Raw genomic sequence first — 14,530 nt, 5'->3', positions numbered from 1 at the left:
AGTTTTTTTTGCATGGTTATACTATTTAAAATGTAAAAAAATATTTTTAAAATTATGAATACGTATTTTATAGATATCGTTTTTAGAAGTATAAATACATATTTTTACATTTTTAGAAATATGAATATGTATCTATACTTCTAAAAATATATGTATATACTTATAAAATCAAAATCGTAAAAATAAATAGTTGTACTTCTAAAATACAATTTTAATATTTCTAAAACATACACACACACACATACATATATATATATATATATATATATATATATATATATATAGAGAGAGAGAGAGAGAGAGAATGAGAGAGAGATAGATAGATAACACGATTATGATCATACAAGTTTTTTGCATATAAACTTATTTTTTATTTATATTTATATTTTTAAATACATAAAAATACAAATTTATTGTTCTAAAGAACATATATATATATATATATATATATATATATATATATATATATATATTTACATTTTAAACGGTTTAACCATGAAAAAAAAACTCATATATATATATATATATATATATATATATATATATATATATATATATAAAGAAATAACATTAAAAAAAAAAGAACAAAAGAACATACATACAATATTTAATTAAAAAAATTGTATATAAATACGATTTTTCTGCATGAATACATATAATATGAAAAAAAATACTTGGGGTCAAAGTGTAAAAAAATAATAAACTTAAAGGTAAAAACGTAAAGAAAAACTATAAATTTAAGGGTTTTTGCGAGATTAATATAATCATAACCTGAAAAACCTGTTATCACCGGTAAAATGGTAAAAACCGAACATTTTTTGGAAAATGTGAGAATAAAAATGGACATAAAATTCAACTTTGGGCAAAACCGACAAAACCCTGAAAACTTGAGGGTTTTTATGACATTAACCCATTTTTCCAAATGAAAAAAAAAATACTAAAAATGCTTAAAATAGTCGGGTACCCGATTCTGGTTCCAATATCTCAAGAATCGTCGGTTCCGGTTCCAGATAATTAGGGCAGGTACACACCTATATTTATCCTAACTCAAACCTCTCACAGACACAATCATGACTGCATCAAGAAGACACAAACCTTATCCCTAATTCAGTAAATTGCCTGATTGATCCATGAACAAGACATAAGCAAGATAAAGGCTCTCGAGTCTTGACACAAGTTAAATGACGACACACTAAATTTGTTTCATTTTATTTAAAATTGTTGGGAAATGGGTTGAATCTAAAACCCATGAGTTTACACCCAAACCCCATGGGTTGAACCTGAAAAACGAAGGAACCGGCCCATGAACCCCAAAACCGATCCTGATGGGTTTCAAAACCTAAAAACCGAAATTGTTGGTTTGGGTTCGGTTTCACCCCAAACCGACATGTACGTACCCTTACTTATCACATATTTAATAAATAATTTAGTAATTAAAGTATATATAATAAGTAATCATGTATTTCCTTTATTGCAACAATATATCACTACATTTCCCTCCAAATTGAATTTGATTGAATTCCCCCGATATATATATATATATATATATATATATATATATATATATATATATATATATATATATATACACACACACACACACAACACAATCCCACTCCCCTAGACCTTTAGTGACTTAACCCCACCCACTAATTCTCTCTTATGTGAATATGTCTATGAACTCTGATTCAATTTAATCGTTGGCTGAAATCTCTCATCGTTGAAGAAAGCCTGAAGTCGATACTTCCATTCTTCCAAGGGCATCTAGCCTCGTCATCTTGGAATAATTGATTTTTTTCTATTTCCCTCCTGATATTTGTTCTTCATTCTCTTTCATTTACAAGCATATCAATCCACTTTTCTTCCAATTATCTTAATTGTAACGCCCTGATTCTCAGGTATTGATTTAAATAAGAATTTCTTGGGTTTTAAGTCCTACTCAACGAGTTGGTTGCCCTACTCGTCGAGTAGCAGTGGGGTGGGATTGCGTGTTTAGTGACCTACTCATCGAGTCCATGAAGGGAATCGACGAGTATGAGCTGGCAGATGAAACCCTAAATCTCGGGGTTTTGCACCCTATTTAAACAGGCTTAAGCCTCCTTTGGCCTCTTTGCATTCCTTGAGAGCTCATAGAAACCCTAATTCGTGTGGTGCTTCATTCTTATTTGTCTGGAGCTTTGGAATGAAGGTTTTTGGAAAGGAAGAGCTTGGAGGGCAAGAGACTAGGAGCAAAGAAGGTGTGGGAGTCAGAAATCTACCTCAATTAGCATCATTTAGATGTATCAATTCGCCACCTTTACCTCATTTTCCTTCTAGACCTCATTTGGTTGAGATCTAGGGCTTTTATGGTTTGATTGTGATGATATTGTGGGATATGAGCTAGATCTGAAGTTGTAACTTCAGATCTGGACCCTTCTTGGGTCCTAGAGTCACAAAGCTTCAAGTTTGGCCATGTATGAAGCTTTCCTTGAGTATGAAACCCCATTGTGAGCTTGGATTTGACATTAAGAGCCTTTTTAGCTATGCATGCACGTAAAGTTTGCAACTTTACGTGAAAAGCATGCCTTAGAAGCTTGGATATGTAATTTGGAGCCGTTGCATGGCTCAAATGAGTTTGTATGGCAAAAAGGACTGAAGGGACTCGGTGAGTCGCATGGTCTACTAGGTGAGTCATATGAAGATAGGAACGAACTCGACGAGTTGGAAGAACAACTCGGTGAGTCTGTTGGAGATTGCCATAGGCTCGACGAGTTGTATGAACAACTCTACGAGTCGGTTGAAGTTTCCCCAATTTATGTATGTCTGTGTAACCGTCGAGTTGCAAGAAGGAAACGTGAAGAGTGGCCTTAGAGTTCGATCGTAAACCAAAGGAACTCGACGAGTCACTCTGGTGACTCGGCGAGTAGACAAGTACTTCAAGGAACTCGGCGAGTAAGGGTCAACATGGACTGTTGACCTTGACTGAGGACTTTGACTTTGACCAAGGGTTGACTACTTGGTTTATGGAGTACCTTATAAGGTTGAGGACTTATGGGTATATTCGTATTATGGTAATAGGTGGTGGAGTCTTTGGCAGGTGATCCGAGAGTTGGAGTTTATCTACCGAGTTGACATCTGCAAGGTGAGTTATCCTCATTGTATCAAAAGGGTCTAAGGCACCAAGTCCGGCCCTTTAGTTTTTATGGTTATGATATGATATAGGTGATTATGATCTGATAGATCGGAATCAGGATAGACAGTATGTTATGTCTTTATGATCCTTAGGGATTGCTATGTTAGTGGCTCGTTGGGTCTGTGCTCTAGTTATGAGAGATTGCTATGATTGATGATCCGTAAGATATATATATATATATATATATATATATATATATATATATATATATATATATATATTTGATTTATGTATATGCCAATATATGTTAGTTATGCGCACATAGTTATTTGCTTGTTGGTTGGGTTGAGGTGGTCCTGCTTTTGTGCTGAAAGCCAACATACCCTATGAGCGGTCCGGGGAGACTGTAGGCCCACGTGACGGTCCAGTCATGCCGAAGGCTCGGTATAGATTCAGTTAGACTGTAGGCCCTGTAGGGCAATCCAGTCAGGCCGATGGCCCAGTATGCATGTTGATTGATTGATTATTACTGATATGGCATTATCAATGTGGTATTGGTATTTTGGGGGTAGATCACTAAGCCCTCGGGCTTATAGTTTTCAGTTATTGTTTTAAGTACTTCAGGAGATCATGGCAAGGCGAAGGTGTGACCATACCGCTCTTCATCCTTTTGATCTTGTTATTGGAACACTCTAATGAACAATGATTTGAAAACATTTTGTAAACAAATACTATTTTGGTTTTATTTATGATTGAAAAAGTTTAATTTTGGTGTAAATTTATGGATTTTATATTAATATTACATCACATATTTGTAACATCCCGTTTATTAAATAAATAAATAAATAAATAAATAAAATTAATATGAATAGTAGCCCTAAAATCCATAATATGTAGTGGGGTGTTGGTTTTGGGGAGCCAATGTTATAATTTGGATTATTCGGGGGGTTAAAGTGTAAATTCGAGATTTATTTTGTAAATATTTATGAAGGCAGGGACCACTTGGTAAATTATTGGGAATTAATATGTAAGGATTTGGGATGGCTGGGGCTAAAAGGGTAAATTATGTAACCTAAGTTGAAAAGAATTTGTCATGGAGGGGCTATATGGTAACTTATGGGGGTTAAAGTGTAAATTCGAGATTTATTTTGTAAATATTTATGAAGGCAGGGACCGCTTGGTAAATTATTGGGACTTAATATGTAAGGATTTGGGATGGATGGGGCTAAAAGGGTAAATTATGTAACCTAAGTTGAAAAGAATTTGTCATGGAGGGGCTATATGGTAACTTCTGGGACTTGAATTGTTATGAATCTTGGATGATGGGGGCTGCTTTGTAAATTGTAGCCTAATATTGAAAAGAAATTGGGAAGGAGGGACCAAAGGTGTACATTGGACAAAAGTTTATATGATCGGGTATTAAACCCGTCACCTTGCTCCACCATACTAACCCTAACCCTAATGCAAACACCAGCCGCCACCCTCACTACTCCCATCCTCTAGCCGCCACCACCATACCACCTGCCTCTTCGCCATCGGAATGTCATCGTCACTGTCGGACGTCGTGAACGGCCGAGGGAGAACCACCGAAGACCGAATGGAAGCTGAACACCGATGAGTGAGCCGTGAACGAATGGATTCTTCCACTGTTACATTGATGTCGTCGTAAGCGCTGTTGTTGTCGCCATCCTCCTTCTGTTCGTTGTCGCTTCATCGACGTTGCGTCCCGGCCCCGTTGGCGTCGCCGTTGCTCTTATCACCGGCGAAGCGAGAGTTCGAGCCCAACGTTGTGGCCGTTGGGAGAAACCAGAAGAGCTTGAACGTAGTTGTTGTCGTCGCGAAACCTTCATCTTCTCTGGTTCGTTGCTACTATGTCACCACCCTAATTCTCTTCTTTCCGATTAGCCGCTGTTGTCGTTAGCCACCGCTGCTGTCGTTAACGTCGTTGTTGCTCGCCTTCTTGTGTCACTGTCGCCGTCGTACGCCACCAGGTTGGTGGCTGTGTTCATTTTGTGAACAGATGGTGTGTGTGTGTGTGCTTTGTTTGGTCGGACAACATCAAGAGAAGCCACCACCACCACCACCGTGAGGTGGTGGCTGCCACCTTGTACCACCATCGGCCACCACAAGGTTGGTTGTGTGGGTGTGTTTATCTTATTGTGTATGGGTTTATTTCGAGATATTTCATTGTATAATTGTAATTAGTGACTAGTATAATCAAGAAACTCGTAACCACCACCGTAAGGTGGTGGCTGCCGCTGATAGGTGCATTTTATGCACCTATTTTGCATGATTATTTCCGTCTTTTTATAGCATTCCACTTCATAATTCTTGCATTTAGTTGATTATTAGGGCAATTACATATTTCATTAAGAATGCCTGGTACTTCACTATTTTTGATTTATTTTGCAGGCATTATGGAGCATGGAACGTGGAGCTTGGATGCATGGATGCTTGGATGCTTGGAGCGTAGAGCTTTGGAACATGAAGAGAAGATGAACCGGTCATCCCATGGCAGAAAACATGAAGATGGAGCCAACAGTGAAGACTCTTTGGAATTTTAGCAAAAAGCATGGGCCATGCCAAAAAACACATGGTCAAGACAAATGGCCATGCCAAAAAAAAAACACATGGGCAAAAGGCATGGTCATGCTAAAAACGCATGGTCTCATGGCATGTCACGTGAGCTTTAATAAAAGAGTAGGAGACGCATTTTGAAAGAGAGAATGGTTTTTGGAGTAGTTTCTGGCGATCTAGGGCAATTTTGGGAGAATTCTTGGAGCTTTTGAGAAGACTTAATCATTGCAAACATTTGGATTTCATTTTTGTAAGGATTAAACATTCCAATTCCATCATTATTCTTGTTTGATTTGTTCTTAGCCATGTGTGGCTAAGAAACCCTAGTTTCTAGTTCTTGTTCAAAACATGTTAATTGCTTGACTTGAAGCATATGATTTGATGTTTGATTTGTGATTCTATTCTAGTGATTATGTTTTTGTTTAATTAGAATCCTTGAATTTGATTTGTGTTTGATTGGCCACTTTCATGAATTGAATTTTTGTGCAGTTAATTAACTTTTAGGGCACCTAATCGTTCTATTGAGTTAATAATTGGTAACAAGCAATAAGTTTTCTTATTGTAAAACATATATCACATGTTTTCACACTTCCGAGCGTATGAGAAGAAATGAACATTGTTGGGAAGCTTGTACAAAACTTAATGCGGTTTTTCAATACAATCTAAGAGCGTGTTTAGGTTGAATTAGTAAAGCTAGGTCTAATCAAAGAGCGTGTTTTGGTTAGATAATTTGGCAAGCGAGAGTTATTAGAGCGTGTTAATATCTTTTACTACCAACATAGAATAGCAATCTTGAATTACATCAAGTCATAATCAAGTTGAACAACAACATTGAGAACTAGAACTAGAACCATTCAATCAATTTGTTTACAAATCTATTTCATTTCGTACATGCTTTTAAAGTAGATTGTTATTTAGTTATTTACTTTTGCAAACAAACCCCCCCTTTGTGACCAAAGTACCTTGTGCAAAAAGGTATAGACTTTTATTCCGTGTCTCTGTGGTTCGACCCTGCTTGCCTTGTACTACTTTTTAGTGCATTAAAGCAGTGTATTTGGAGTCTATTGTACCCTTATTATTTGTTGGGTCTGACACGCCTAACAGCCGCCTTCCACCGCCACCAGTCGCCGCGTTGGGTGGCGGTGTGCTTTTGCTTGTGTTTAGTTTTCCTTGTGATGATTGGACATAATTGAACTAGAATCATAACCACCACCGTGAGGTGGTGGCCGCCGACGTGAGTCGTGCTGACCACCACTACCCGAGGTGGTAGTGGGTGGTGCCCGACTTATTTAACCCTAGTTGACCTAATGAAACCTTAATTGATCTAAAGACTTAGCTTTTGGCCTAATTCGGTTGTGATTGGGTTGGAAATCCTAATTAGGGTTTAGAAAACCCTAATCTTGGAGATTTTAATTTGGACTTATCGGGACCCACATTTTGAGCCGTTGGAATTGAATTATGAATTACACCTAATCACACCATATGATTTATCTAGTAGAGTGATGGACTTAATGGATTAAGTCCTTAATGGGTTAAGTAAGAAACACTTAACCTTAACCGTCATTTTATGTGAAAACCCTAATCTTGCTTGGCCCTTAAATTGGGCCTTCCTATTGGGCTTTGGTTATTGGTCTATTGATGAGCCATCCAAGAACAATCATATGGACTAGAATATTTGGATGGGCTTTAGGGTAAGGCCCATGTGAAGGGTTTTGGCCCAATTTGGAAATTGAGCCATAGATGGGCCATAACCGGGCCTTGAGGATTATGAGATGTTGGGCCATTGGAATACCAATGTTGGACTGGAATAAATGGTTGGGTCTTAGGGTAATACCATGTAAAGGTATGGCCCCAATTTGGAAATTGGGCCATATGTTAGGCTTTGATTCATAGTTTAATTTTTAGGCCTTTAGATTGGGCCTTGAGTTTGAATCAAGATAAGATAGGGGTAAAGTAGTCTTTTACCCCAAGCATGGACTTATGGATATGTGTTGGAACCCAATTATTAATTGGGTGTTATTTTGATGTTGACAATTTGGGAATCTGTCATCCAGCAACTAGAGTTTTATCCGCAGGAGTTCAGCAGTGTGAGGTGAGTTACCTTCCAGTAGAAGTGGGTCTAAGGCCACAATGTCAGCCCACTAGTAGGAGTTGTTTGTTAGATGATTGTCTTTGTGATAATTATCTGGTATTCCACTATCTGTATGATTTATGTGTAGTATGATATGTTATTATGTGGTAGTGGTAGGGATGAAATATCCCCAGTTACCGGTTGAAAGATACCGAAGGGGAGACCAACACCCAAATATGCTAGGCAGTTACCGGTTAAAAGATACCGAAGACAGTTACCGGTTGAAAGATACAGAGAGGGAAGCCAACACCCATATATGTTTAGCATTATGTTATTTGTATGGTGTGTGGTATGATGTGGGAACTCGCCAAGCTTCGTGCTTACGATTTTCAATTTTGATTTCAGGTACTTCGTTTTCAAAGGAAATGAGCCAGCGATCGCAGCGCATCACACAATATTTTCCGCACATGATATCTTTGGGATTACACTCTGATATTGTTTTATGATAACATGTTTTGATTATTGACACTTTGGTTTTGACATGAGATGTTTTTATGGATGTTTTTATATTGTTGGTTTTATGAATCATTAAACTAAAAATGAATTTTTTTGTCTTAAATTTTGAGATGTTACAATATTTGTTTTACTTTTTTTTCCTCATAAGCATCATATGTAAACGATCCATAAAATGTATGTGTTATTTTTACGTTTTATTGTTTAACGCCTCAATATATTTGTAAGTTCTCTCTACCCTCTTTTTCTTATTGCTATGTAAATATGAAAGTCCAGTGAGGGAATGTGAATAGAAAAATGATGTATTGATGTCTCAGTGTATTCAATTTTATGGTTCATGATAACTTATGTGTTTGGAACTAATCGAGTTGGATTTTTATATATACATATGAATAGAAGATGATTTTTTTAATTTTCTTGATTATATTCCTTAGTACCCTCATTTTGTAATTTGATGGACAGTTTGATCTTATTTTTTGGAAACTTTGTATGTAATTATCTTTACGCTTCATATATTACGAGTATTAATTTGCAATTTGTATATTGCCAATGTTGAGTACTAACTTGATAATTTTGTATGGGTTACTAGTATGTTGGAATTGTCTTAAATTTGATGAAGAATGTGAAAAAAAAAAAAACGGCCCCCACATCCCATTAAGCTTAAAAGATTTGTTAAGACATGTAGTTTTACTTTTACATGAGCGTCCTAATTTATCAATCATGTTTTTAAAGAAACATATAAGTTGTGAGTACTTTTAAGTAAATTAAGTATTCTTAGACTACATGCTAGGAATACACACTATAATTTCATTTTTTTTCCTTATCATAGCATTATCTTAATAGAATATGGAGTCCTAGTTGTATGTGAATCAATGTTTGTGTCAAGAAACATACTAAACCAACTCTTGTGATTAACCAACTCCAATGAATTGGAAATAACATGCTTGTTAAAGAACCAGTTTTATAACTCTTCTGCAACTAAGGATGTTGAAGGGCATGCATCGAGCATAGAACATGATTATATTTATAAAAAAAACGGGCCATTTAGCATTATGGATAAAAAACCCGGTTTTATAGATACCAACCCGTTTCGGTCGCTAGCTGTAAACCGGGTCATATATAACTATATCCTTTATAAAACCCGGTCCCTGTGTAATATAATCCGGTTTTTCTAAAATTGTGTCATATATGTCGGGTCTTTTGTGCTTTTTTCTAGTAGTTATTCTTGGCTTGTATCAGACACATGATTACTACAAAGGTTATAATCAATTAAACGTATGATGAACAAATCATGTAGTCAAATGTTAGAATCCATAAAATGGGGTGTGATTTTATTTCAACTTTAGAACATTCAAATGTAATATCGCTTAAGATTAGGAGACTTGAACAAATCCTACAAGAAGAATGTTGTACTATTCTAACCGAATCAACCTTTTTAGGAGTGAGATCTATGGTTCGCAATGCCTTATAAATTTCAAATCAAAGTAGAAAAATTCTCTCATTGATCCATATATGATCCTTCTCTTTCCATCGTAATAATCCACCAAGAAACTCCACATTGCCGAAAAATGTGGTGGTTGATAACTGTATTATCGTTCTTACTAGGTAGAGTATGTGATGGAGGTATCACAAGTAGCTACATTAGAGAGGCCGCACCTTCCACTGAGATCCCGAAAAAAGATTTCCCCCCACCTTCTGGTTACAATGCTCCTGAACAGGTTTTCATTTAAATATCAATTAGGGATTCATTATCGTACTCAAATACTTCATTTTCACTAAAGAAAACACTGATCAATATGTGTAGGTTCATATAACACAAGGTGATCAAATTGGGAGGAGTGTGATAGTTTCATGGGTGACACCGGTAAACAAACACCCCAAATATATGACTTATTGGGAAGCTAACGATAAAGATGGTATCAAGAGAAATCGTGTTCGTTCAAAAACCACCACTTATCGATACTATAATTATTCTTCGGGCTACATCCATCATGCTACAATCAATAAATTGGAGGTATCCGTACACAAACCCTAAAAGATACCATATATGTTTCATATTCATAAGGTAGTTCCTACCTATTGTTGTTATTCTTTTATACTTATGAATTTTCTTGAATATTTTTGTTTTTATTAATGTTTGTATTAGTATAACACAAAGTACATGTATGAGCTTGGAAAAGGCAACAACACACGCCGATTTTGGTTCACTACTCCTCCTGAAGTTGGCCCAGATGTTCCATACACATTTGGGATCATTGGTGAGTAGTATTATGAGTTCATTAATTACTAAAAATATGATGAAAATATATTCACAAGAATGTTAATATATATTTAATAATATCAAATTGTATGCTTTATATATGTGTTAGGTGATTTGGGACAAACCCATGCATCGAATCAAACATTGGAACATTACTTGGGTAGCAGAAAAGGTCAGACTGTATTGTACCTTGGTGACTTCTCGTATGCTGACGTTCATCCGTATCATGATAACGAGAAGTGGGACACATTTGGACGATTTGTTGAGAAGAGTAATGCTTACGAGCCATGGATATATATTGCTGGGAATCATGAATTGGACTTTGCTCCTGAAATCGTAAGGGAGTAAATCATATAATTCTTCTTTTTGCATTCTAATGTGGTAAAATAAATTATACAAATAACTTTAGAAGAAGATGAAATAAAAAAATTACCATTTTGGATAGAGATTTCTAACAAAAATGACCATATTTTCTACTCTTGTTTTTTTACCAAGATGAAGACTATATTTAATGAGAAAGTACTTAGAAAGAAAGAAAAATCATTTTCGATGAATCATAATGTATTTTCACTATATATGAACAATTTAACAATATATTAATTAAAAACAATTAGAAACCATTTCAGCATAATTAAAATGATTTTGCCGTATGGCTTTATTTGTGAAATTCATGGTTAAATTGATAGAAAATAGTATATAATCATTGTTTTAAAAGCGTCCATCCAAACATTCATTTCTTGTGATTTTTCTTTACATAGATGATAATAGACAAATCACGATTTCAGTTTAATTAACAATTTAATCCATTTTGCATACAAAATACTTGTGTTAACTCAAATATATATTGTGGTAAATAAAATAACTTTTCAGGACGAACACTCCCTTTTCAAGCCATACAAGCACCGATATCACGTCCCTTTCCGAGCTTCTCAAAGTACATCACCACTTTGGTATTCCATTAAGCGTGCATCAGCACACATCATTGTGCTTTCTTCTTACTCGGCCTTTGGTATTTAATATTCAAATTAATTTTCTTTTATTACACATATATAAGTTATCCATTTTTTTACTTTGATCTAACATGCATAATGTTTTCTTTGGACTTGCATTATAGCGAAATACACTCCCCAATATAACTGGCTAGAACAAGAATTTGCAAAAGTTAACAGAAGTGAAACCCCATGGTTGATTATTCTCTTGCATTCACCAATGTACAACAGTAATAACTATCATTTCATGGAAGGAGAAGGCATGAGAGTTGTGTTCGAGCCATGGTTTGTTAAGTACAAAGTTGATCTTGTGTTTTCCGGACATGTTCATTCATATGAACGCTCGGTAGGTTATATAAATCACGTCTTGATCATTATCATTATGCATGATCATTTAATCATACATATCTCGACTTAAGCCATACATATATAAATTTGTTTCATTAATTGTATAGGAGAGAGTCTCAAATGTTCAATATAACATAACCGATGGACTAAGTACTCCAGTGAAAGACTCATCTGCTCCCGTTTACATTACTGTTGGTGATGGTGGAAACATAGAGGGTATCGCTGATAGGTAATATATATCATGCTCGATTGACATATATAATTGATTAATGGATTATTTGGAAAGAAGCTCATCGTTAATTAAATAATTTTTATTTTTGTAGTTTTACAGAACATCAACCAGATTACTCGGCTTTTAGGGAAGCGAGCTTTGGGCATGCATTACTAGAGATAAAGAACAGGACACACGCCTTTTACAATTGGCATCGTAACCAAGACAATGTGTCTGTCTCCGGCGATTCTATTTGGTTCTATAATCGCTACTGGTTTCCTAAAGAAGAGAGTACGTATAGCTCCAGCACCAAAACGGCCTAATATTTTTAACCTTGGCTAGTTGAGTAGTATTCATGCATGGTCAATAATAGTGTTAGTTTATTCATGCATGTTTCGGTTAGCTAGATGGTAATTTCTTAAAGTTTTGATGGTTTAGTTTTTGGTGGCTTCGTTCAATATTAACTTGAAAAACTTAGTTTAACAGTTTAGTACTTTATTATTAATTAAGTATTTTAGGGTATTAAATTTATATATGAAGATCTTTGACAACCGGCCATACTCTATTCGACTTACTCAAAGTTTATGTTAGTTGTCAATGTGAAGATATGTTTTTGGTGAGTTTCCCCTTCAATCTGGAAGTACCTGAAACATAAACTGAAAACCGTAATCACAAAGTTTAGTGAGTTTCCCAAAATACATCATACCATACATATCAAACATACAATGGGGCATGCCCCACTCCTATTGGGTCTCGCCCGACATCGAGCCCCACTCGAAACAGATATGACAATAACATGAGAAGGACCCCCCTTATCCCATTCATCAGGTCCCGCCTGACATTCATACAAACATATAAAACACATGTAAGAATCACAAAGATAAATAGCATGCAATACACTCATCGGGCCCCGCCTGACATCACACCCCACCTGATATACATAGCACATACCATACACACTAGAGTCACACAGATAACTAGCATCCTGCTCATAATAAATCATGGGTCGGCATTGGTGCCTTCGACCCGCCAAACACAGTGAGGAGACTCACCTTAAACTGCTGAATATATCATATAAAAGCTCGGACTGCTGATCCGGGAAATCTCCGCACTAAACATCATCAAATAATACCCAATTAATAATTTGGCCAAAAACCATAACCGAGATCCTAGTTTATTTCTCTAACATCCAGGGTAAAAGACCATTTTACCCCTTCGTCACTTGGCCCAATATCCGAGGCCCAACCCAATGGCACCAAGAAGCCCAATATGACCCAAATCCCTAAATGATACCCAAAACCCAATATGGTCCCAAATCCAAGGAGGCCCAGAGCCTAGTAATTGCCCAAAGTCAGAAAGGTTAATGGCCTAATAAGGCCCAAAACCCCAGTAGTCTAAATATTGCCCAAAGTCACAAAAGCCCAAGACCAGGCTTGGTACGCTGTGCGTACCAAGCGTACACCCTACGTACTAGGTTGCATGTATAATCGTGGACACAGACACATCTGCGCATTGTAATTTTGAGTACGCCCAACATATGCGCCTATTAAGCACTTTCTTCTTAAGTGTTTAATACTTGCATTCCAACATCCAAATTACAGATATGGGTCTTGGGCAACGTCTTAATCCATAAAGTTCTTAACTTGGAGCCTTTGCATGGCTCAAAAGGACCCAATACTCGTTTTTTACCATTAAGACTCACAATAAGAGTCATACTTCATGCATGGTCCAAAATAAGACATCAAGGTAGCATTTTTTTTATGCATAAGGAACATTAGAGAGGCTAAGTTCTGACATTTCCAACTCTTGGAGTTACTCATACTCATAAGGATGACTTATTGGGCCAAAACAAAGCCCTAAAGTAGATCTAACAATTGGAGTTACCAAGGTAGAAGCTTTATACCTCAGAAAGCTTGCAAAGTTGATGAAGATTCTGGATCTTCAAGCTCCAATTCCACCAAAGCTTCACCACCAAGCTTCATCTTCTTCTAAGTAACCAAAACCACCACAATATCACAACAATGGCTCACAAACACTCAAAGGGAGGCTAGGGTTTCATTCTCAAGGTTTAGAGTTTATTTAAATAGATTATAAAATTTTATATGCAACTCTTATCTAACCTAATTAAGTGCATTATGACTAATTTTGTTAAGTGATTAAGTGAATAAGGTTAAGTTGATAACATTGAATCCAATTGGTAAGTTTGATACCAATTTGGGGTCAAATGAGAAAAAATAGAACTTATGTGATAAAATATGTCAAATTAACAACCAGTAGACGTAAACCCCTAAACCTCTTCCATCTCCTTCATTAAAACAATTTTGAAGAAAGTGAGAATGTGGGAAGACGATTTTGAGAGCTTGGAAGGAGCTGAGAGCTTTAATTGATGTCACATTAAAGATTAGAAGCTTGATTCTTTAAAGAAGCTAGTAGTCAGGTGATCATTAGT

The 14,530-nt window shown here is 36.1% G+C and overlaps 1 protein-coding gene across 1 annotated transcript; it reads left to right on the top strand.

Annotated features, from left to right (window-relative positions):
* Nucleotides 1-9,757: 9,757 nt before the first annotated feature.
* Nucleotides 9,758-12,632, top strand: PAP25 (purple acid phosphatase 25). The gene is made up of 8 exons (XM_079028721.1): nt 9,758-9,991; nt 10,078-10,287; nt 10,420-10,531; nt 10,643-10,869; nt 11,404-11,542; nt 11,648-11,868; nt 11,978-12,099; nt 12,194-12,632. Exons 1-8 carry the CDS (start codon nt 9,842-9,844, stop codon nt 12,402-12,404), a joined length of 1,392 nt encoding a protein of 463 aa, XP_078884847.1. The 5' UTR covers nt 9,758-9,841; the 3' UTR covers nt 12,405-12,632.
* The last annotated feature ends 1,898 nt before the right edge of the window (nt 12,633-14,530 follow it).

Source organism: Lactuca serriola, chromosome 2 (genome assembly GCF_051521515.1).
Source record: "Lactuca serriola cultivar US96UC23 chromosome 2, Lser_US96UC23_V15, whole genome shotgun sequence".
NCBI lineage: Eukaryota > Viridiplantae > Streptophyta > Magnoliopsida > Asterales > Asteraceae > Lactuca > Lactuca serriola.
The sequence above is the reverse complement of the archived record's forward strand: the minus strand, read 5'-3'. Positions and strand labels throughout refer to the sequence as shown.